This window comes from Crocuta crocuta, unplaced genomic scaffold, assembly GCF_008692635.1.
Source record: "Crocuta crocuta isolate KB4526 unplaced genomic scaffold, BGI_CrCroc_1.0 scaffold518, whole genome shotgun sequence".
In the NCBI taxonomy this organism is placed as follows: domain Eukaryota; kingdom Metazoa; phylum Chordata; class Mammalia; order Carnivora; family Hyaenidae; genus Crocuta; species Crocuta crocuta.
Window position 1 is genome coordinate 474,164 of NW_027530514.1, and position 26,633 is coordinate 500,796.

The window sequence follows — 26,633 nt, forward strand, 5'->3', positions numbered from 1 at the left end:
AGAATCATTAAGAATATTTTTGTGAGATGGATCAACCCTTGTTGATATTCAAAATATTTCAAATCTTTTTTCAGTGATGTGACTATACTTTTTATTTCACTGCCGTAACCCAAAAGGGGTAAAATGTTTTCCTTGCTGCCATACACTTTAAATTCTCTACAGATACGACTTTAGAAAAGGGGTTCATCTGTACTGAACAGTGACCTGAATTTTTCCAGTTCTTCTGTGGCTAACAGTTCTTCTCTGGTAAGAGACCTGGTATTGTTCTGAGCGACTATAATGCCTGCTGTCATACCTGTTCAGTTCACTCAACCACACTTGATCTTTTCAGCAAAACGTTTGCTAATGTCACATTGATTCTTCCTCTTGCCTGGCCAGTGAAAATGTAAGCAATAGCAAGTTCAAGATGTTCTTTTAAATAATCTTCATATTGAATTTAGTAAGACTGCCAAAAAATACTTAGATGAATTTTTTCATCTAAGTTTACTATAACTGATACATACTACCTGTACCGTATCCTGTTTTGGCCAAAGCTAGAAGATGGAAGTAGTCAAATTTTGAACTTCTCATGGTTGCTAATTGTTTCACACCTTCAGTGTTTCCGAAGTGTTTCTGTGTTATGGACTGAATTATGCTCTCTCCTCACCAATTCACAGGCTGGAGTACTAGTCCCAGGTACCTCAGAATGTGACTGTATTTGGAGACAGGGCCTTTAAGTAGGTGATTAAGTTAAAATAATGCTCCTAGGGAGGCCCTAATCCCCATCTTTTGGTTTCCTTATGAGAAGATGGCATTAGGACACAGAGAGAGATCCCCATGTGAAGAGGGCAGCCATTTGCGAGCCAAGAAAGAGGCCTCAGAGGAAAGCAAACCTGCTCCTACCTTGATCATGAACTTCCAGCTTCTAGAACTGTGAGAATATAAATTTCCATTACTTTAACCACGAAGTCTAGGCTATTTTACTGTGACAGCCTTAGCAAACCAATGCATCTAGGGAGTGGATACAGTTATCTTAATACTCTGAAGTTATCTTTTTTAATATTTTTATTTATTTCTAGGAGAGAGTGAGACAGCGTGAACAGGGGAGGGTCAGAGAGAGAGGGAGATACAGACTCCGAAATAGGCTCCAGGCTCTGAGCTGGCCGGCAGCACAGAGCCCGACGCGGGGCTCGAACTCACGAACCCCGAAATCTTGACCTAAGCGAAAGTCGGACGCTTAACCGACTAAGCCACCCAGGCGCCCCTGAAGTTATCTTCTTACTTAACAACTTATTAACAGCTGTGATGATCTAAATATAATTATATAATCACCTAAATGGTCTGAGGCTGAGATTAAGCCCCAAATGCCAGGATGAACTTGTTTTAGGTTGCCTTGATCAAAAAACGGTCTAAAGTATTACATGGATATATCTAAATCTTTTATTAACAACCACTGATGTTCAGAATATAAGGTCTTAGATTTATTTTCCCAGGTATATCTCCTTAGTAAATATGTCACGTTTAGATTAAACCTGTTTGTTTGTTCATTTTTTTTACTCTTCTTCAGACTAAATTAATAGCTTAGAAGAATCTGGTTTTTATTTATGGGTTATAAACCTAGAATATCTCCTTACTATCTACCATCCTGATTGTAAAAAAAGTAAAACAATACTTCAGGCAAAACCTTGTTTTATTGTATATTTCAGGTTTTGTTTTGATTTTTAAGGTTTTGTTTAAACTCAAGTTATTACCATTTAGAGAATCTTTCTTCCTAGCCAGTTTCAAAAGGCAGCCTAACATTCCAAGTGTTAGGAAGTGGTTGAACAGGAAGTAGTCTAAGAGACAATTCTGGAATCTGAATGTCTGAATTCAAGTACCAGCTCTACCACTTCGTAGTTCTGTGCCTGCAGGCAGCATACTTGGCCTCTCTATTCCTCACTATATGAAATGAGAGGGACTGTGATACCTAGGACAATTTTTGAGTAGTAAATGAAATAATCCAAGTAAAGCACTCAGGACCTTGTGCACCTATTTAAATTATATATTGTTACACAGTAAGATCTCCAGTATTTTGCTCAGATTAAGTCTCCAAGCTGAATAATGTTAATTCCCCATGCTCCACTCAAAATACATCTTTTTGTGCCGCCCATTTAATTCAAAATTAATTCAGAGTGAAGCATAATTAAGTTGTAACAGAGACTATGCATGCCCCAAATACCCATTCTTAGCTTGTTCTCTTAGTGACAGAAATGCCCCCATCCTCCCAGGTAAAGACCAACCACATAATCACTTTCCTTCTTCTCTCTTGATGGTATGGGGGGCATAACGGCAGAAACAACTACTGTTATCTCAAGATGGAAGCACTTGTTGAAGGACCCTGATACAGCCTGAGTCCCTGACATGATGGAGCCACTATACCAGCCCCAGACTAGACTGTCCACCTGGGCTGTTTTGTGATAGTCTTGATTAAGCCACTAAGGGTATCCTGTTACAGTAACCTATCCTATATCATAATATGTAGTATCCCAAATACAACCCAGTGTGTATTTAAAAATAAAACAATAGTTTTGTGAATAGTACTGTTAATTCTTTAGCTTTAGATAAGATAGTTGGGTTATATTGAATTGTTCCTCTATAGTTTTGTATTTGCAAGAATAAGGCTCTTCTTCTAATAATAAAGTTAGTGGAAATTTTTCTTCCTTATGAGTTCTCAGAGAATGTAGGGTTAGGAGGGGAGAAACTAGCAATAAATAAATAAATAAATAAATAGTATCATTATTGTAGACAGGACTTCCAGGAAAGATGATGCAGTAGGAAGATCCTAGGCTCACCTTGTTCTTTGGATACACCTAGATAACACCTACCTCAGTGTAAATAATCAAGAAAATGACCTGAAGCCTGGCAGAACAGGCTCTCCACAGCTCAATGTAGAGAAGAGCTCACATTGAAGAGGGTAGGAAGGGTGGAGACCGGTTGAGAGTCAACCGGACACACAGGACTGTCCATGAGAAGGAAGGGTGCTGCAGACATTGAGAAGGGGGAGGAGCAGACCTCACACCAGGCACCCCAAATATGGGGCCCATAGTGGGAAAAGGAATGCCCATAACACTTGGCTTTGAAAATCAGTGGGGCCTAACTTTCCCGGTTCTTACAATCAGTGGGGCTTCACATCTAGAACTTTAAAAATCAGTGGGCTTGGCTCTGGGAGAGCTGGAGGGAAAGAGGAAACCGAGTCCTTACCCTTAAAGAGATAGCTCAACAAACAGCTCCACTAAAATACAGCATAGAAGCAGTAGTTTGAAAACCGCCTAGGATATATAGGAAGGAGATTTATTTACTAATCTCAGAGCATGTGCTGGAGTGGCAGAGACCATTGAAAGACTTCTTCAAGAACAAGAGAGCTGGTGTGTGGCATTTCCCTTAGCCAAGTGATAAACCACATAAACAAGAGAAAGGATAAAAACCATGTGATCATCTTAATAGATACAGAAAAAGCATGTGACAAAGTACATGCATTTATGATAAAAACTCTCAACCATGTAGATTTAGAGGGAACATACTTCAACATGATAAACTCCAAATATGGAAAATCCATAGTGAACATCTTTTCAATGAGGGAAAGAAGAGCTTTTCCCTTAATACAATGAACAAGAAAAGGATGTCCACTCTCACCACTTTTATTCAACATTGTACTGGAACTCCCGGCCACAGCAATTAGATCACAAAAAGATATATAAAAGCATCTAAATTGGTAAGGATTTGCTGATGGGATACAAAAACAGTAAACCCAAAGGACTCCACCAAAAATTTCTAATACTCATAAATGAATTCATTAAAGTCACAGGATACAAAATCAATACACAGAAATCCACTTCATTTCTATACATTAATAATGAAGCAGCAGAAAGAGAAATTACAAAAACAATCCTATTTACAACTGCACAAAAATGATAAGATACTTACAGATAAACCCAGGGGGTGAAAACCAAGGAGGTAAAAGACCTGTACTATGAAAACTATAAAATACTGGTGAAAGAAACCGAAGATGATACAAATGAATGGAAATATATACCATGCTCATGGATTTTAAGAAAACTGTGAAAATGGCCATGCTACCCAAAGTAATATACAGATTTAATTCAATCTCTATCAAAATACTAACAAAAGCAAAACCAACTGTGAAAAAGGACTATTAAGGTGGCTATATTCTCCCTAAATATTATCATCTGGAGGAAATGTTTCACTTCAGTTTGTTATATCATTAATTGGTGATTTATTTGGATTTCTAATTACCAACTAGCTCTCGTAGCTACAAGTTAGTTCATTAGCTTAGTCTGTTTTAACACTTGGCTGATATACCTCATCAAGAGGATGGGATCAAAAGTTTAAAAACAGTTCTATTTACTAAGTGATCAGAAAGGTAATTTATGGTTTAAGGAGAGGGAGACATAAAGAGGTAGCAGGCATAGAAAGAGTTAATAAATTCAGTAGAAAATTTTCAGATTGTGAGTGGAGAGAAGAGGATAAATTAAGTGAAGGTGGGGGAGAAGGAGAGAAAGAGAGACCAATTTTCTTGTGGCAATAGAAGACCACAAGAGTGAGGGTGGCCTGGTGCACAGTGTGTTTCTGTGCCTCTGATATTTGTAGAGGAAAATGCTCTAACTACTTCATTTCAGGCTGGCACTGAGATCAAACCATACCTCAGAACACAATAAACAGCAAAACAGGCAAATCAAATAAACTGTGGTAATCTGAGGCCTGGCCACACAGGTCTTGAGAGTAATTTGGGGGTGGGTTGTGTGTCACTGATGAAGAACAATTCTACGACCAGCAAGATTACAACTTATGCACAAAAGGGTTAATTTGAGTCTGTGTGCTTGAGAGATTTGAGAGACTGCTGGTTGGTTGCTTCTCTGTTGACTGTGATTAGAATAAACATTAAATAAAAAAAGATAAGGTTGAATATACATAAGAGCCAAAGAAAACCTTATGAAATAAACAGAAAATGTTGGTGGGGAAAATTGGTACAACAGAATATTCAAATTTTTGTCTTTAATATTTACCTTTCTGCCTTCCATATTTAGAAAATCAGGCAAGCAAGAACTTGAAATATACAACACAATAAAAGCCTAAAAGTATGCTAGTGAAGGGGATATCTAGTGACAAAGCTTTACCAATTTCCAGAACTGTATTTCCTGTATCTCAGGGAACAGAAGGAATAAACTGAACTATGTCAAGTAGAGTATTTAAAGATCTGTAGGCATACAACAAATGTGCTTACCCAGACATCTAAGCATTAATAGAGGAACTATCTTAACAAAATGGGGGCTACAAATGACGCACATTGCTGATACTAATTTGACATCCTTAGCAAAGTCAACTACTATCTGCCTATTATTTTTTAAGATACTGCCTATTACTTTCAAGATATTGTCCTGGCTATTTTGGTTGTAAAACAATGAAGAGTCCTGATAGTTTGAAGAGTTAGAGAAGCTTTAGGTGCTGGCCACACAAAAATGTTTGATTCCTGTTCAGCTACATGCTATAGACTGAATATTTGTGTCTTCTCTGGTCCAATTCATATATGAAACCCAATACCCAATGTGATGGTCTTAGGAAGTGGGGATTTTGGATTAAGTCATGAAAGTGAACCCTCACAAATGGGACTAGTGCCCTATGCGAGAGACCCCAGATAGTTTACTTGCCCTTTCTACCATATGAGTTTATAGTAAAAAAAAAAAAAAGGCCACCTATGAATCAGGAAGCAGATCCTTACGAAAGCCTAATCATGCTGGTACCCTGGTCTTGGACTTCTTAGCCTCCAGAACTGTCAGAAATAAATGTCTGTTGTTTATACACTGGGCTGCCTATGGTATTTTTATTATAGCAACCTAAACAGACCAAGACATTATAGCTTTACGAGTGGGAGCAAATGAACATAGCCAAGATTGTAAAGTTAATACCTCTTTTCTAGAAGGAACACTATGATATAAACTAAAAACAAACCTGGCATTTTTTCATTAAAGAAGAAGTAAATTTACGAGAACATTAAATACTTAATATATTTTGAGGTTTATGCAATATTAAAGCAGTAAAACAATTTCAAATTGGCAACATTTACTTTCAGTCCACATCAGATGAAAATTAAAATAATACTAAAAGTAAATATGGAGATGAAATACTGAAATGTGTACGATAGGTGGATTAAACCGATCCATTTGAGAATAGATAGGGAACTTAGCACTGGAGCTTTAAAAGTGAGTGATCTCATCTAAACTCTTTGTTTAAATCACAAAAGGTACAGTAAAGTTAAATCCTTAGCTTGTGGTCGCACAACACCGTAATGCCACCGTGAGGATTGGAGGCTGAATCTTTCTGCTCCAAAGTGTCTCTGTATGGCTTTTACTGTAGATGAAATGTCAATTCCCATTTTGTAAAAAAAAAAAAAAAAAAAAAAAAAGAAAGTCTCATTATCAAAGCAGTAAAGCAGTGAGTGGAATGTATCCTTTATTCCTATTTGTTTCAGAAAGAACACACATTATCACACTCCATTTGTTCACACTTTAACAGGCCACCTCCAACCTCTAGTGATTTTAGCATCTCTCTCTGCTACAATAAATTGTTATGTAACAGGTGGTGCAGGCTGGATGCAGCCATTATAGTGTCCTTGCAATGAATAGGAATCCAATCACTGCAGATTAGACACAGTCCAGAGAAATCACTCAGTTCTGCTGTTCTCCTTGGAGACAGGAAGGCTTTGTTTCCAAATCTAATTCTGTAAGTACTATAGTAAAAAGCTTTCAATAATGCTACTTGAAATTGTACCTTTAGTACAAAAGGAGAAAAGTACTGTATGCCACTAGTTCTCCCAATTTTTGATAAGTTGATTTCAGCCATGTTTCTCAATAAAAAAAGTAAGTTTGTATTTTTTGATAGAAAATAAGCAGTCAAGTTCTAAATCAATCTGAGGGTGAAAAGCATGTTTATGGATTTCAAAGCTTCATCTACCATTTGCTAAATTAAAGGCCAAAATGCATGAAAAGGTTTAAAATATGGAACTCTGGAAGGCATAGGCAAAAATAATAACAGGAACACATTAAACAATTCTGATGAGATGATACTGAATTCTGTAAAGTTAAATACCACGGAAATATGTGCCAGCAATTTCAACTGAAGATGCATCTTTTTACTTTTACATTTTCCTCTCAAGAACACTGCAATATAATGTTAACATGCAAAGTCATCCTCTGGTTCTTGCAACTCATAATTACAATATAACTTATTTTAATAGTTATATTCATAAAGGATGTCACCATTTGCAAAATAATTTCAACTGATTAATGTGAGAACCATATTTTGACTTACTAGTATTTGTAATCAATGCCAGAGTAACATATGGCTAGGGGGAAAATAAGAGGTGAAATGTCAGTTTATATAAGAACTACCCATAATAGACTCTCAGATCTCTCTCTCTCTCTCTCACACACACACACACATGAAAAGAAAAGGAATAGCAGCTTTCACTGTTATAAGTATTTTAAATGCTTTAGATCGAAGTTAAATTGACAAATATCGTGTAAAAATGTTGCTTTTCACATCAAGAAAAGTCTCTTCTTAGGGGAAGGCATATTTTCTTTCACATCCATTTGTCTTTTATTTTCCTGGGAAGACAAATTTCTTTCATCCTTCCTCCTTTTGAACTAAATCTTTATGTATGTACAAAACCTCTCCTTTTCAGTGTTAGAATAGTATTTCTCCTCCTGCTTTGCGTTTTCACCATACACTTCCCCTCCTCTTCTCCACCTTATTCCCTTATATTTTACTCGGTAAACCCCAAAACTTCAAAAGTTCTCCTTCCACACACTGTCTATAAACATATAGTCTGCTTCTTCACACTGTTTTCTTACACATGCGTGCATAGCTATCCTTCCTTTCCCAACACTTAAATGGTATTGTAACAGATGCTGTCAACTCAAAATTGAAAGGAGCTTACAATCTGGTGGGGGAAGAAAACATACAAGCAATTCTATTTCAGCAGAATAGGAAGTATAAAATATGCCTAAATGAGTGATGGGACAAAGGATGAAGTCAACATCTCTGTTGGCATGAGTTAAGGATCTTCCTATAGAGAAGGAGATGCTTGAGCTATACCTTGAAGGTCAAATAAACATTTTCTAGATAAGGGTGCCTGGGTGGCTCAGTTGGTTAAGTCTCTGACTCTTGCTCTCGGCTAAGGTCATGCTCTCACAGTTCGGGGATTGAGCCCTGCCTTGGCCTCTGCACTAATGGCACAGAGCCGGTTTGGGATACTCTTTCCCTTTCTCTGCCCCTCCCCCACTTGTGTGTGCACACACACACTCTCTCTCTCTCAAAATAAATAAGCTTTAAAAAAATTGCTAGACAGATGAGGAAGGGAAAGAACAATCAAGACTGTGGAAGTTAAGGTGTCTGAAAGACCTCTCTATTAAGTAATTGGAATTACTTTTACTACCTTTAATTCCTTATTATCCAGAATATATATATATTTTTTTTAATGTCTGAAACACCTGCAATCTGGAGTGTTTCTTATCTATTCTACTTAAATTGTACTTTCAAAGCTAGGAGTAAAAAACCACTGACCTTTTCTCAGCGCAAATTCTATTTGGATCCTTGGCAGCAAGATCCTCAAAACGCAGGAGGAAAGCAGGGGAACCACAGCAATACTGTCTACTGGAAATTTTGGGAAACTAATGAGAAAGTGTAGTGAAGAGAGGGACAGCCAAGGCTATATGCTATTGTGTTTTCCTTATTACCTCTTTAATCTTTTTATTTTCTTTATCTTTTAGTTAATTCTTTCTTCTGCCCCTTTAAGTGGTTTTAGCTCATAATTTATCTCTGAAGTAGAAGTTTACAGCCTTTTCTGGGGACCTCCCACTTGACTGGCCTGGGTCTTTATGTGGATAATGCCTATCTCGGTATCTCCAATCTCAATAACTTTCCTGAGTTTCAATTCTGAATTTCCTATATATATAGGCCACTTTCACCTAAGAAATCCTACCAGTACCTTGGAGTTTATATAGCACTTTGGAGATTTTTGATGGTTTTATGATTTGTCAACTTGGCTATACTACAGTCCCCAGTTATTCAATCAAACAAATCTAGGTGTCACCATGAAAGTATTTGTAGGTGTGATACAGTCCATAACCAGTTGACCATAAGTAAGGGATACTATTTCAGATCATGTGTATGGGCCCAATTCAATTGTTTGGGAGTGTTTAAGGGCAGAAGTAAGGCTTCCCCGATAAAGGCATTCCACTTGTGTACCACAGCATCAGCCAGTAGCTGAGAGTTCAAGGCTGCCCTTCTCAGACATGGATTTCAGACTTGCCTAGTCGGCCCCCATGATCACATAAGCCAATACCTTGTAATAAATATCTTCTTGATATACATCTCTTACAGATTTGGCTTCTCTGGTTGAACCAGGACTGATAGAGATTTATAGACTCAAACTGGCCTTCTCTAGTAATTTCCCAATTCCGTTAGAGATACTGCCATTTTTCCACTATGAAACATGGTTTATTACCTCCTCATCTCCTGTACATATTCCTTTCTTTTTGTTTTATTTGGTCTCTCCACGTTGAGATTCTTGTTATTTCAATTGGGTTTGTACCACCACAACACATAAAGATGTTGGCCTCCTGCTCCAATTTTATTGGCTCTCTCCACAGCCTACACGTAATTTATAGTGCTCCTATGTTATATTCCCACCAACTCTGCCATATTTACCTTTCTACCAGATAGCAGCCTTCTGCTCTGACCATGCTGGTTACATCCTATTCCCTCTTCATGACTTTACATTTTCTTTTATATACGTATAAAAGAAAAAAATACATATGTATTTTTATATATATATTAAAATATGTATTAATATTTATATATGTTTATTTTTGAGAGAGAGAGTGCACTTGTGAGAGCAGGGGAGGGCAGAAAGAGGAGACAGAGGATCTGATGTGGGCTCCGCGCTGACAGCAGAAAGCCCAACATGGGGCTCAAACTCATGAATGGCAAGATCATGACCTGAACCAAAGTCAGACGCTTAACTGACTAAAGCACCCAGGTGCCCCATGACTTTACATTTTCTGCGTCCACATTTTCCCTTACACCATCCTGCCTACTTGATCTGTCCTTGTCTTTTCCCTACCAGTGCTCAAAGCATCTCTACTTACAACCTAGACTGACCAGCCTACGCTGCAATGATATTGCTCTCTAAACTCCTATACTGATTATTTCCCTTTACGTGAATTGGTAATTGACTATTAACTGCTCTATGAAAATATTTAATGTGACAGACTTTTAAGGAAATCTCACTTATATGTAACATTTCACCTACATACATATGCTTTATACCTCTCCCTCCAGCACTTTCCTGTCAGAATGCTTTGTGAGAGCAGTGCTCAGCAAATGTTTATCAAATGAACTGCTGACTGAATCTCAGTAACTAAAGCTTAGAGCATTAACTGTGTATATATCTTCATAGAAACCCAGAGTGGTCCCTATTAACTGGTCGGTCAGATAAGAAAAATATTCTAGACCACACTGATTCTATGCTCCTGGTCTTATCCTAAGTTTAAAGTGTAAGGGAGAAAAAAGTAATTTTCTTTTACTTAGTTAGAAAAATGATTTTTTGATGTCTACTAACAATGAGCACAGATAAGAAGCAAAGGGACATTTCATTCAGTTGGTTAAACAGGAAACATCAAATGATGTTAAGATTCCTTTTAAGATAAATTACTTAAACTAAACTAGGAATTAGGGGAGGAAAAGATATAATTTACCAATGTATCACAGCTATCCTAAGTATATGTATGCCTTTTTTCCATGGATGAGCCCTGTTCCCAAAATTAAATATTAAGTATTAAAAAAATAAAAATAAGGAACTAAGTCCAAGTTTCACTCAGAGTATAAGACAAAAATAAACACAATAGCAATATATAGAATACTCTTCTTTGTTAATGTATAAAAACCTTCATATGCAAAAGTGTCCTCCATCAGATTTTGATTTAGAGGTTTTTTTTGGTTTTGTTTTTAGAAAGAAGAAAGGGAATTCCTGATAAGTGTTAAAGATTTTACCATACAGTTTATATGCTTAGGCTTCAGAAAACAGCTCTGTTCTGGAATATATACAAGGAAGACTGTGCTTTTCCAGAGGGATCTCAGAATGGCTTTGGCACAAACTCTGTTGTGTAACAACACTACATTTATAGTTTCAGCCAGACTGTTGTGACATAAGCATATGAGTGACTAAGAAACTGAATTAGGAAAAATAAATTACCAGATTATACTTCTTCTCATAAATTATCTGAGAGAATAAGTCTCAGATAATTTTTGTTTTGAAATTTCTCAAAATTCTTAGCATGTATGTTTTCTTCTGATCTAAAGATAATTAAAACATGTTTATCATTTCAGAATCTTAAGTAGTTTCTCTGAAATACTGCTGGGAAAGATCTTCATAAGTAGGGAGTCTTAGGAAAAAAAAGTACAACCTATTGTAAGCAACACAGTTGATATAAGTCATCCTAAGTTATTCACACAGAAAAAGTTACATTTCTCTGGTCCCTGGCTGCACATAACAAAATGAAAAGCAAAATTTTTGGTGCCTAAATAGAAAATATGATTTATAATTTCCAAATGCAAATTAAATATACTTCTTAATTTCTAAAATAAATGTCCATATAAAGTCTTTGCATTGAATTGTCTGTAAAAGGTCTATATGATATAAAATGCAGTTGATGTACTTTTAAATATAAATGAAATTGTTTTAAAGAAAGCTATAACTTTGTGATAACATTAACATGTATGTTTTGGTACTAATGAGTTGGAGCACTGCTCGATTTCAAATCCAGCTTTAAAGTATAATAAATTAATCATATTAGACATAATTTTATAAATATACCTGCAACATCTTTCTATAAGTAATTCATCCATCACCTAACAATTTTTACATTTTTTTCTTTTCATTCAATTATTAGTAATCTCAAGTATAACACTACCTTTGTTTGAAAACTAACAACAGCACTGAAAGCTTAGATGAACACAGAAATTTTTCTTTTGGTCTTAGTTTTACGAAAAGTTATAAATTAACTGGCAAACTCCTATTAGAACTCAGTAAATTCATATGTGGAACACAGACTTACCTGATTTATCTTGGAAAAGTTAAGAATCGGCATTAAGTTCTCAGAGGAAAACTAAAATCCAAGTAAGATTTGACCTGGTTTAAATGACTTGTCCTGTCTCTGGGTGGAATATCGGAGCTCTCTGCAAAGTCTTTACTTTCTCTTTCCCAATCTCTGTCTCCCTCTCTCTCAGCCTCTCTCTCCTCCCCTCTCTTTCTCACACATACACACAGTATGATTAAATTGCTTCTGTCAAGAGTGGTTTTTCTATAGCTTATTATAAGACCATGAAGCGAAAAATCACTCTGTAAATTTACTCTGGATCATCTCATAAATATGAAAACTGCTAAATAGTCACAATTTGAAAACTGCTACATAGTCACAAAATCTCAAACTATATGATGGAGACATGTAAACGAAATGAACATATGTTGCTTACTTTATAAAATACTATGTAGCTGCTCTAGTTATGTAAGAAATATCAGAGAAGTAAAGCTCAGGGCTAATACATGATTTCCAGGGTAAACCTGTTTAAAGAGCTTTACATGGGCAAGAGGAAGGCCCAGATTGATTTCTGGCATCCTCCCCACTTGGCCTTTGTAATACACATGTAACACTTAAAGTGTCAAAATTATCACTTTGAAAATGCACTTATTAAGCACTCACAGGGTTCAGCCGCTTTCCCTCACACCCTTTCACATCCCACCCTCCTGCAAAGAAACAAGCACTAGGGTCAGGGAAATGGTTTATAAAGCACAGAACAAAAAAAGGACCTACCCTTTGTTGAGTGCTTTTTATACAACATGCTCTATGCCCAGTGCTTTATACACATTTTCATTAACCCTCATCTTCAGTCGCTGGTATTGGTGTTGCTCTATTTTACAAGGGTGAGACATGGAGCTCAAGAGTTAAGAAGCAAGGATACCTTGGTAGCTCAGCTGGTTAAGCATCCAACTCTTGATTCTGGCTCAGGTCATGATCTCATGGTTCATTAGATCAAGCCCTGCATCGGGCTCTGTGCTGTCAGTGTGCAGCCTACTTGGGATTCTCTGTCTCCCTCTCTCTCTGCCCCTCTTCCCACTCATGCTCTCTCTCAAGAATAAACACTAAAGAAAGAGTTAAGAAGCAGTTAGTAAGTGGCAAAACTGTCACCACGTGCCAGGCTTTCCCCACCCAAAGTAAATTCCAAAGCCCACATCCTCTGAAGCCTATAATTCCTTAAGTTCTTTTCATGACACTATGTTGAGGAAGGGAAAATGGCAGCCAAAAAAAAAATTTTTTTTTTACCAAGACAGTGTTTTCCCTATGTTTCCTCTAGACCATAATGGCACTGAGGAATCTGAATCCAGAGTGTTCTGCTTTTTTGTTTTCTTCCCTCCAGTGCTGTGTCAAGAGCATGAAGAGGTAAAAGGAGGTAGGGCAGTCACACTTCTGGTTAACTCAGGGCAATCATGCTTCATGCTGGTTATTCTAATGATTTATTACTAGTGTTCCCCTTTTACCCTTAAAGATATTCCAGTCTGGATGATGATTTATATAGTCAGCATATATTTAAGGAGAAGAGCAATACAAATTAAACTAAAGCTGCCTCAAAACAGTTACAAGGTGATATTCTGCAATTCCAATTAGACTGTTACCAAAATTGAACCGGCAAGGAACAGAAGTTGATGTAACTCAAAAGTTTCTGTCTTATGCTACCTGGTAAACAATGTGTGTCTCTTTTAAAACTTGAAGTATTTATCTGGGTTTATTTTTGCATGAGGAAACATCTATGCATTATAGAGAGAGGTACCTTTGTTGGCACAACTAAAGCTAGTTAACTTGCGACCAGAGTAATTGAAAAGGGACAAGGTCATAACATAACTTTCAAAAATAAAATGGCACATAGTCAGTCTTTCATTGTCAGCATGTCTCTAGCTGCCATTTTTATTCCTTTGGATGTCCTTAAGATGGGTGGTAGAGTGATAGCACATTGTGACACCTGAAATCCTACCAAGAGAACTTTATACCTCGAATAAAATGCAGATTGCCTCAAAAGGAGTAATATGAAGTCATTGGAACTTTTAACAATTTAATATAGCAACTTAGAGAATCTCTTTAACAAGATGTATACCATGTGATACCCAAATTAAGAATATATAGAAAACAAAGGGGTTTTGAAAATAGATGGACACTTAACATTACTGTGCATCACAGAGTGATGTGGAGGGTGCTCACAGAGGAGGGCAGCCATGTCTATGTGGAATGCTCTGGACAAAGATGAAATAACAAGACAGAAGTCCTGCCAGAAAGCCCTAATGGAGAATGGAAGGCACACAGAAATAAGGCAAAAGAGGGATCTCCACAAGCAAATACTGCACATTTGGGCCAATTAGAAAAAGTGGAGATAACCTCATAGAACTTGTGGTTTGGTACATGTTGCACATAATTAACTGGTGGTGCCTGCTCCACACCTGCTGACTGGGTACCTTCCTCTAAAGCCTAATCTGTGCAACTGTCAGTGGAGATCCTGGGTAGAAGGCTACAGTAGAGGATGCTGTTGGTACCCTGCCCATATATCCCTGGCACTCTTTGCTCCTGTATGTGAGGATGGCATATCTCTGCAGCCACCTGCAAGTCTCTGCTGAGAGCTCCTTCCAACTGGTGTATTCAGCTGGGTCCACGTGGAAAGGAGGCCTGAAGGGCCAGAAAGTTAATGATCCTGGAAAGAGTCCTCAGTCAGTGACAAATGTAAGTCATTGAATAAATGCTAGTGTCTTTACCCTCAGGGAAGACACCTTACACTGTCTCCCAGAGAACCCCAACAGAATCAAGCTCCAATTAGCCAGAGCACTAATCTACCACATTACATACCTTATATTGATTTGCTTTCCTATCTCATCTTTCATTTCATACTGGTGCTTCCCTAGGGTCAGCTCTCAAATACAATACACCCAACATTTGTCTCAGGGTTTGCTTTTAGGGGGAGCCCAACCAATATAGTTGTCAAAGAGAAGCAGACTACATTATACAAGGCTGGACAGCTACAGCAAATATTTAATGTTTGGGAGATGTGGGAAATTTTTCTTACTTAGTCAAATAATTAGTATTTTATAAATATTAGAATGATGTGTTTTACTTGACGAACTTTCCATTTGAGAAAAAGAAATAGTAGAAACTTCAAATACTCATTCTCTACAGATTGAAAATTCTTGTATGGCTATCCATCTTGACTATTTTTTTGGTGTTTTATTTATATATTTTGAGAGAGAAAGAGATAGAGCATGAGTGGGGGAGAAGCAGAGAGAAGGAGAGAGAGAATCTTAAGCACACTCTACTGTCAGTGCAGAGATTGATGCAGGGTTCGATCTCATGAACCGTGAGATCATGACCTGAGCTGAAATCAAGAGTCTGACGCTTAATCAACTTAGCCACCCAGGCGCCCCATCATCTTGACTATTTTTAAAGGTATAATTATACCTCCATCAACAAAGAGACATATCCCAATGATATGTTTCCTTGTCATCATGTAGTAAGCAGAGATAGAAACTATATCAAATGGGACATTAGAATGTGGCAAAGTTAAAGATATGCAAAGCCATACAGAAAACATAAATTATGCCACTGGCAATCTTAGGGCAGAAAAATATGGGATCCAAAACTGAGTTATATTAATAAAAGCAGAATAGGGGTATTTGGTCAATGGCCAGGTTTGAAAAGGGAGAAGGAAACACCTAGAATAAAGGTGCCAGAAGACTGGACTGACGACAAGATATGTTCCTTGAAAACTGGTGAGGAATGCACCTGATTAGAATCCATGATTGGTAAGTCTTAGAAGAGGGTTAAATCCACAAGAATGGGAGGCTGTATGAGGATTCCTCTCTTGCCCACCACGAACAAGTACTAAATTAGATAATCTTTCAACCCCGGTAAAGAAGGCCTGGTTTGAAGGCCTTTGAGAAGGAACTCTTTCTAACTCCTCAATTATCCCCTTAACCAATTTGTTGATGCCTGAAATGCCTGTATTTGGGAAACTGTTCATTATACACTTCGAAGTAAAATGCAAACACCTGGTCAAAGAAACAGTATGAATGTGTCTCTCAGCCATAAAAGCAACCAATCAGGTATGCTTTCTACTTTTCTTGTAGGTCTTAAATAGTGCTTAATGAATAACATTTTCAAAAAAAGAGTCATTGTCAATGAAAAGGCTTACATACCAGAATCCTATTGAAGAGAAGGTAGTTAATAACTCATGTCTTTATATTTCAATTCCAAATACTTCTCTTTATCCTCTCATTTCCTTACATCTAATCTAGCTTTTTTCTTCTTCCCAGCCCTGTGCTCCAAAACAAACAGGAAACACTTTAAATCTGCTTATCAGATCATTCCACATTTTTGTTCAGAACTCTTCAATAGCATGCTACTATATTAAGATGAAGCCAAAATCTTAAGCTTGGTCATAAGCCCCAACTTGCTCTCAAGAATGTTCCTACACTGCTCTTTCCCTTTGCCCCTGTGTATTCTGACTTTCTTTTAGCTCCTCAAAATTAGGATCAGCTTTTCCATGAGAGGTCTTTGTCCATAACAGTTCTGTTGTCTGGAATCTTTTCCTTTCCCCTGCACTAGTGACTTCCCTGGATCACTTGTCTCATCCCTCAGGCCTTGAAGTAAACCTGACTACCACCAGTCTAGGTGGAGCCCCCTTGTAGGGCTCACTTTCATAGGCCCTTCCCTTATTCGTAACATTTAATGTTTTTGAGATGACCTTCCCATGTCTGTCTGGGGGCAAGGATCATATCTATCCTGCTTGTGACTCTGATCCCAGAACAGCACCTGGTAAATATTAGCTTGTTTAATAAATGTTTGAATGAATGAATAAACAGTTACTTTATCCAAGATCTTCTGGCCCCAAATTCTATATTCTTTGTGTCACATCTTCCAGAACACAAGGAATTGGACAACTAAACTGAAGGAAGGAAAATGACAAATAAAATTGAACAAAGATTTGGTTAGAAACCAAACTCTGAAGGCATAATTTGGCAAGGGTTCCACCTATTTATTTTTAATTTGCTCAAGACAAATGGAAGTTTTGAAAGAGGCATTTTTATCACAGAGCCTTTTGTTTCATATATGGGTATATTAAACAATTGAGGACAAAATTAGTTCGGGTTAAGTTGGGATATATTTATGCCGTTTGCCTTTTTAGAGGTATGTATTTGCTGTCATCTTTTTTTCTCATTATACATAAGTATGTGTGTTCGTGTTTAATTTTGCATTTGTAGTTTTGTTTACTTATTTTCTTGAAGAGGGCTATCCATAAAGTTCAGACATATAAAACCTAAATTGGCCTTTGATAAATAGTATAAGTGTCCCCCCACTGAACAATAATAAAAATAAGTGTCCCTAGTGTCTAAAATGTATACTTCATGACATGGCAAGGGGAAATCATGAATGCAGATAGAGTTAAGTTTGCTAGCAACAAACCGTAAAATAATGAGATTATGTTGGATTGTCTGGGACACGGGCTATGTAATCTTAGAGGTCCTTATGAGAGGAAGAGAGAGACACAAAGGTCAATGTAAGATGTAATATGAGAAAGACTCCATCCACCATTGCTGACTTTGAAGATGGAAAAGAGCTGCTGGCCAGGAACAAGTCCAGCCCTCAGAGCCTGGGAAAGCAAGACGATGGATTCTCTCCTAGAGTCTCCAAAAGGAAGACAGCACTATTGATATCTTGGCCAGTTTTGGACTTGTGACTGCCAGAACTGCAAGGTCATTCATTTCTTGTTATTTTAAATCACTACATCTGTGGTAATTTGTTACAGCAGCAATAAGAAACTAATACACTGTCCCTACCAGGAGATTATTCAAAAACCTATTACTCTACAAAAGAATTCCCTAAAATTTCCTTTTATTTATAAAATGATCTCATGATCCAAATACTGCAGATAATTATAGACAGTTTCCAAATAGTTTTTTTTTAACTACCATATATAAGGAGGATTTCTAAGGCCAGGAGATATAATTTATTATAAAGGCAATTATGATCACACCTATAGGAAACAGTCATTTGTAATTAGAATCCATTTAGTCAAATATTTATTAAGCACGTTAGGAGAACTATACATAGAAATAAAATACTGCCATTTCTCCTCCCCTTAGGTACATACACACACACACACACGCACACATATTTTATCCTCATAAAGACTCTCTACAAACTTACATTAAATCGAACCACTGTCATTGATATAAAACAAAACAAAGTTATATACCTTAAGTTCCCTTTTATGTAAAGTGGAAACAGCTTAGTTTTCTGAAGAAATAGAAATGACATATAAAGTATCCAGGGCAGGATCAGACACCTAAAAAGCTAGTAGCTATATTAATATAATAATAACTTGGAGGGCACCTGGGTGGCCCAGCTGGTTGAGTGTCTGACTTTGGCTCAGGTCATGATCTTTGTGGTTCGAGCCCCACGTCGGGCTCTGTGCTGACAGCTTAGAGCCTGGAGCCTGTTTCAAATTCTGTTTCCCTCTCTTTCTGCCCCGTCCCCTCAAAAATGAATCAACATTAAAAAATACAGTAACTTGGTACTTACAGATTTGTACACTGAGTAACATTGTACTGCAGACCCTCTGTATTTTCTCACAAATAAGGATTTTGACTAACATTTCCCTATATGCTTTAAAGCAGTTTTAATAGGAAGATGTTTTATAAAGACACCGTGCTCTGGTTAGAAGGTAGGTGATAAGAGAACACCAGAGGAGCTGGAAAACTACCTCCTAACTTGCCTGAATGTCGATACCATCATGCAACCTCGGGTAGCCGTCTTCAGCCCCATACTACTTCTGACAGATGCTGTAGTTTCTTATGTACAAATGAATGGAGTGGTGAGTCAGTCTGCCACTCTCTCTTGCACTTACTCGACAGCTAATGGAGTCACCACCATGTGTTGGGGCAGAGGGGCATGTCCTGTGTCCCAATGCTCAGATGCAATTATCTGGACTAATGGATCCCACGTAACCTTTCAGAAGCACCCGCGTTATAAGCTAAATGGGAGTCTTTTAAAAGGGAATGTGTCCTTGACCATAGAGAATGTGGCTCAGATGGACCGTGGTCTCTCCTGTTGCCGTGTTGAACACAGGGGGTGGTTCAATGATATGAAACTCACCCTGTCATTGGAGATAAAGCCAGCTGAGTTCACCAGTGTTCCAACGTCACCTAGGGTCTTTACCTCTACTTCTTCAATGCCAGCACCCATGCAGAACCTCAAGCCAGCGACTTCATCTTCTCCAGTGCAGACAGCAGAAACCCAGCCTACTGCACCACAGGAAACGAGCACAACACAGCCCACCCAATTCACCATTGTACTCTTCCCCAACAGATGGGAATATCACTGTGACACTATCTTCAGATGGCCTTTGGCATAGCAATCAAACTGTGTTGCTAGCACAAAATCCATGGATGACCACCAGTAAGGGACTCTACATTGGAATCTGCATTACACTGCAATACTGTGGTATTGCTCACTGTGTTGGTTGTCCTGATTACCAAAAAATATTTATGCATAAGAAACAAGCTGAAAGAACTAAACTTGGTTTCGTTGAGTGACCCTCAGACTGGAGCTTTGCAAAGTGCATCTGAAATGGGTATGCGAGCAGAAGACAATATCTACATTATCGAGGACAATCTTTACATCATGGATTAAGACCCAGTAGCCCTCTAAGGGTTTATGCCCTTGACTGCAGAAGACAGTGACAAAATATCACCATGTCAGTGTTCTCTTAAGCTCTAGAATGAATTTTCTGTCAATTTCAAATGATATTCCATTATGTCAGTTTTGATGGGTAGACTGAATTTGGTTCCTCTGTGTACAGTCAACCTCACTGGTCATATAGTCCATTTTTTTATACTATAACTGGTACAATATTTCTGGTCATTGCAGAGCTTTCTCTCAAACATGAAATGAATACTTTAGGACTGTATATTCTCTTTGGACCCTATGAATCATATATCCATCAAGAATTCTCACTGGTAAGACAGGAGAGGAACTATTACATTGGTCACCAAAGCTGTCAAGAAGAGCAGAGAACTCCAAATGTTATAGTTCTTAGGTTCCCCAAAGCTTTCAAATCATGGGGGTACACAGGCTTTTATTTCCCCTATGGGGAAATAGAAGTGAATGTTATTTTGCCATTGTGGGTAAATCCAATTTCTCATAGCTCTGGAAATACGTGGTATTAAGGCTTTCACTAGAACCAATGTGGGTATTTTAGCAGTTAGAAGAAACTAGGGTAGTGAGTGAACTAAGAAGATACCTGGGCAAGAAAATCAGTTGATTTATTACATGCTATTTCTGCTACATATGTTCCATAGTTCCAAGCATTTGTGTAGACAATTGTCATGCTCTCTGAACTAATTTTTAGAATGAAGCAGGGTAGAAACAAATAGAAGAAAAAAAAGAGAGAAGGCTAAAAGGCTTTTTGCTTTAGAAAAGTTATTTTGCAAATATAATAGTGTTATTTGAGAATGTTACCAAGTTTCAGTCAAAATTCTAAATTGTCACCAAATTACTGTGATTTTTAAAATTGTTTTGGAAGGATGAGAGTTTCTTTTTTAATAGCAAATCAATTCCAATACTATTCCTTTTTTTTTTTTGACAATTCAGTGAAATTTTTGTTTTTTTCCAAGAGAGTAAAACAAAGGCTAAAAATAAGGACTTTTTAATATCCACAGGCATTTCTACATGAACAGTTAACAAGGTTGGATGTTAATTTCAATCTGAGTAAACCCTGAAACAACTCCTTCTTGGGGTTTAGAGATAAACTATAGTGGTTGAGTAAGGCAAGATGTTTATTTCTAAAGGCAACATCCTTGACATTGTTCTGCAGAGTTCTAGGAAATTAACACGACCTCTGAATAAAAGTTGTATCGGCAAATAATACTGTTAAACATGTTATCTTGGGTTTTCCAAGTGCAGCCAAGATCTGACCTGGCCTAAGAAGTTTTGTTTAAACTACAGTGTTTTTCTTTCAAATTCAAGACAACATGCATAAACATGGAGAATTCAGATGAAAGCCTGGATTTGTAGTTTCTCTGGAAAGACCTTGAAATATTGAGCTGAATTCTATAGTCAGGGCCCTATTATATGGTGCTACATCCCCTCAGCCCCTAGTCCTCGGCTTTTCTGCCCAGACACACATTTGCTACCTGCTTTGTGATTGGGACTTGGAATTTATAACACCTTTGCTCTCTTTACCCTTCCTGCAGATTTATGATGGCACATTAAAATTTCTGAGAATCTAGTTAACTTTGTTAATCCAGCATTTCCAAAACTTGCTTGAACCCCATGAATACAAGGACTACTGCCATATCCAGTCACATTCTGTGAAACGATGTGAAGATGTGTGGGAAAGAAGGTGGTACACAGAATTAGGACTAGGACCTGAGTTCTATTCTTAACTCTTAACAGAAACACTGGATGCCATTAGGGCAAATGTTCCTTGATGCCTACATTTTTTAATCGATCAGGCATAATTATTCCTATGATTATGTCAGTATATAGCAGTAATTCCATGCCATGTTACTCATGAGAGGTCTTTGAAAAGTGAAAAACACTATAGAAATGCAAAAAGTTTTTTTTGTTGTTGTTTTTTTTTTTGGTTGATTTTGTAATAATATAAGATTTAGATTTAGTGCTCAGTAAATAATTTCAATGGTGTTGCATTCATATGTCTTTTGCTATATGGTACATTATTGGGGGGAATGTTTCCTTTTGAAAAGTTGATATAGGGTAATTCAGCTAACTTTATATTGTAGAAAAAATTGCCAATAACTGAGGACGAACAGATGAGCGGGTAAGAGGGGGAAGTATTTAGTTAATATTAAATTCTTTTCTGTGCATATATCCATCTTATAGAATATATTGACTTATTTTCACTGCTTGGGGACAATCGAGGTTCGATTTTCTACAAACTGTCTTGACAGTTTGGTTTAGGACACTGGTGTAAGATATTTAAACTTGGGAAATTTTGCACATCTTTAAGAAGTAGCAGAAATGTTGTTTCACTAAGGGCTGTGAAGATAATCTTGGGAGTACATGAAAGTATGAGGGACTCTTTGGGACTAGTTTCATTTGTAATGTATGCTCATTAATAAAAGAGATTTTTGCTTTTATTTTGAAAAAATAAAGGTAGGGGATAAAATATAGCATAAGTTAACCTTATACAAATGAAAACTTCAAAGTAACATTGAGTAGCATTACTGAAAGAGTGTTTATAATCTATTATTTGACAAAGTTAAAATATTAGGAAAGCTAGATGCTACTTGTAGCTTTGACAGAATGTGAGGGGAGGGATGCAGTACAGAAAAGCAGCTTACTAAGACCTAATAATCCTCTGCTTAGGACTCTGGGATGGCTATCACATTTGAACCTGGAAGGTGAACAAAACTCTGATGTGTAAATTATTCTTTTTTAGCCCAGTCACTGCAATTAAGGCAAACACACCTGGAAAAATTTTATACAAATTATGTTAAAAAATATATGAAACTATTGCACATTTAGTGTCATATGCAAAGGCTGACATAGAAGAATATAAGAATATAAGATGCTTCCAGAAAATTAGGAAGACAAATATTTTGTATACTGGGTCATTTTCATAATTTTTAACAATAAATTCTTTCAGATATGTGCTCATGGGAAGACAATTACTTTACAACACATTAACATATATTTGGAACCGACTGTGGAAAAGTACTTTACCTTTTTGATTTATACCCTCTGAGCATTATTTATTTCACATGACCCTTGAAGGAAAATTCTTGTCAACTAGTCATGCAACCTTTGCTATTTTATACATTTAATGAAACTAAATGCATGTCAAAATATAATGTCCTTGCCTTCAGAAGGTTCTGGTGACTCCATGGACACTACTACCTGAAATGCTCAGTATATTAAGAAGGGTCATTAAAGATTTGCCTAGCCAGCTCTGTGATATTTGGGAAGGTCATTCATTGGGGGTAAAAAGGTAAATTGCTTTCTAATGATTTAACTTCAAGTGGATACTAAGCTCAGGGAGCACAGAAGAATGGGTGGTGGGCGAAACCTTGAGGGGCTTTCTAAATGGCTTAGGCAGCAGATTAGGGTTACGATGTCTCAACTCATCTGATATTTATGGCTGGGGCTCTGTTATGCACGCTAAGGACACTTAGTGTTTTATCTAAAGACCTATCTATGGGTTTCAGTGGCACATAGGCAGGTAGTTGGAGCCTTGATGTGCAAGGACATCATAGAGCCCCTAAACTTCCATATCCAATTTTCTCTCTTCATCTCCTACCACAGGACAAAGGGGGTCTCTCTTCTTACCTTAATTTGATACCATCTCTCCCTTCCGCCTTCTCAAGGACCAAGCTCTGTTTAAAAAATTATTTTATTATTATTATTATCATCATCATTATCATGAGAGAAAAAAAGAAGAGAGCAGGCATGTGAGGGAGGGGCAGAGGGAGAGGGAGAGAAAGAGAGAAAGAGAGAGAGAGAGAGAGAGAGAGAGAGAGAGAATCTCAAGCAGGCTCCAAGCTCAGTGCAGAGCCCGATGTGGGGCTTAATCCCATGACCCTGGGATCATGACTTGATGCAAAATCAAGAGTCATATGCTCAACTGAGCCACTCAGGTGCCCCCCCCCAAACTCTATTAATTATATTCTCTCTCCATCTTTTTATCTTAAAATGTTGCTTTCATTAAACTATTTCAAAACTGATATTCTTTTCTGAGAAACTTAATGGGCTCCTCTTCTGTGTTCATTTCTCAGAGAATTATATTTAAATAATTTTTTCCTTATCTGTCCCCACATAATCTCCAGTTAAGTTTAATGTTTTGAAAACAAGAATTTCTCCTGAATTTATCAAAGCAGGCTTTGATAACCAGAAATTCTGGAATGTCAGCAGCCACTTTTGAATATTTCTTCCAGTTCTCATACAAACTTATACCTTTATTTTGCATTAGGAAAAAGACTCACTGACTGAAAGATTTTTGAGATGATGATCCTTACACCAGAATTGTAAATTCTCCATCACTTCATTATCCTACCTTGTCTGTTAGACATGGTCTTTTTTTTTTTTTTGACATGGTCTTTAATGATATTCTTTTCAATTACATTTTATGATGCCCATACTTCTTATCATCCACATTAGCACTACTGTTTTCTGTTCTTCACTCGGTTGAATGAGGGGCACAAGGGAAGAACATGTTTATATAACTGTACACATCCAGCAAGTGTTTTGGTCCTTTACTGTGCTGTAGGGGCCAAGGTGGTGACATGGCTGAAAGGGAGCGGTCTCCTATCAGGCAGCTGCTGTGCTGTGGCCACACACAAGTGAAACATAAAGGAGTTGAGCATCACTCTTAAATAAATAAAAACCACGAGTGGTTTGTTTTCCTTGATTTCTCAATCTCTGTAAGCAATCAGACTCCATATACTTTTGTGCTTAGAAAAAAATTAAAATGTGACATGACCTTTAGCATAATAATTGTCAATTACCAACTTCAGAAAAGTGAAATTATGACATATGGTTATTAGTGAATTTTGTTTCAGGTTTAGAGAAAAGCTAAAAGTGAATATTATATATACATACAACTCAAGTAGAGAAAATCTGGATTGAAGTCATGGTTATACAGAAAAATGGATAGAACCCTAAATTATACAGCTTGGTAGTAGTAGAGACCATGTAAAACCCATTGCTATTATCCTGCTGCTGGGAAAACTGAGGCTGAAGACCTGAAATACATTGTGGAAGGGCACATGGCTAGTCTCTGGAAGAGGGAGCCCTATAACCCAGGCCTGCTGACCCTCAGTTCAGTCCATCTTCAGTCAACATACTTAACTTACAGAACAATCCTGTACATTGACTGTTTATACTTGAAAATACTCTACCCATAAAGTACCCTCTCCCAGCCAGGAAGCTGGTGTGGTCCTCCCTGTACTTGCACCACTTCCTAGTAAAACCTGTCCTTCATCTGAGCAGAGAGGGCTGCTCTGCAGGGTGTTCTCAGGCTGCTACAGGAAGCCTTCAGCTCAAAGTGCTGAGCACTCAACCTGTAGTTGAGCCTAAACATCAGAGTAACTGAGAACCAGAAAGGCTAAAGACCTGGATCTCTGGGGTACCCAGGGAAAAGAATCTTTATTCTCTAGCCTACAAGCCAAACTGAACTCATTGTGAATTACTGAATATGTTCAGACAGTTGGAATTTGGTGCTAGATGATTATCTCTGGTTTGATATCTCTGCTGTCCAATTAGCTGTGTTTTACTCTATAGTCATGAACTGCACTGAAAATCTGCCGTTTAACACACATATGGACATCTGGCCTTAAGACCATGGCTTATGTTCCTGGAAGGAGTTAAGCAGTGTTTCAGAGAATATTTGAAGATAAGTGATAAACACGGAATTTTGAGAAGAATGCCCTTTTACATTTACTGGAAGATTTTGGAAAATTTTGTAGTAAAATGAACATGAGTATGTAGTAAGTGAAAGGCTAAAGTCTCATTAATTTTTAAGATAAAACTCATGACTTCAAATAATCCTTCTTGTTTGGCTGTTGTTTGAGTCCTTCTGGAGAGAGATGCTACTTTCCTTTGCCATTAGAAGTGACTCAGTGGAAAGGTCTGAGAAACATGGATCATTTCTTTCTCTTTCCCAGCAGCACATTTCCAAATTCCAGAAGGCAAATGACAGAATTTCAAATCTTTTTGGAGCTCGGTGATTTGGAGTTAAAGTTGTTCATAGTTCATGTATTTCACAGACAGGAAATAGTTATATTGTGAAGATAGCATTAAGGTCTAGAATCAGCTTAAAATGGGCATACACTGAGATCAATATGACAATTCACTGGATATAAAATGTCAGACCATCTCTGAGGTATCGCAGGATGGCTTGGTATGTTGAACTGGGATCATCTTTCAGATTATGTGGAAGAATTATGTCAATGATGATACTCAATTTCCTTAATGAGTGTTGAGACCAAGCTAAAGAACTGTGTAGGACATATCCATATAATCTTCTGAGAATCAACCAGAGTGTCAAAAGTGTTTTATTAGCATATTTGAGCTCATGTTCATTACTCAATTCCCTTGAAGGGGGAGAAAAAAATGGATATAAATAATGGGTACAGAACTGAAATATAAGAAAACTATACACAGAAAACCCAAGCTTTTTTTTAACCATAGCAATCAACTACTGGGAAACCACAGACGGTAGACATATACAGTCATGAAAATGTCATGCAATCTGAGAGGTGGAAATATCCAGTGACAGTCTCTAACCTGAGACCATAGCTGCTGCACAATTTATCAGTATGAAAAACCAATTGTTTATTATAATGGCATTTTCACTAATCTTTATTCATATAAAATAATAATAAAAGAATTAGGTTTTTGTGTATAAAGAAAAAAAAACAAGGAACAATAATTTTAAGAATGAAAAAAAGATTTTCAAGCCCAAATAAATTATAATGCCATTAT

The 26,633-nt window shown here is 37.2% G+C and overlaps 2 protein-coding genes across 2 annotated transcripts in view; one reads left to right on the forward strand and one right to left on the reverse strand.

The window, feature by feature from the left end:
• RIMS1 (regulating synaptic membrane exocytosis 1) overlaps positions 1-26,633 on the reverse strand; it is a 478,148-nt gene that overhangs the window by 18,965 nt on the left and 432,550 nt on the right.
• Positions 18,925-19,860, forward strand: LOC144234095 (hepatitis A virus cellular receptor 1-like). The gene is given in 3 exon segments (XM_077767236.1): positions 18,925-19,470; positions 19,472-19,621; positions 19,623-19,860. Coding segments are annotated over 3 exon segments (897 nt in total). The 3' UTR covers positions 19,824-19,860.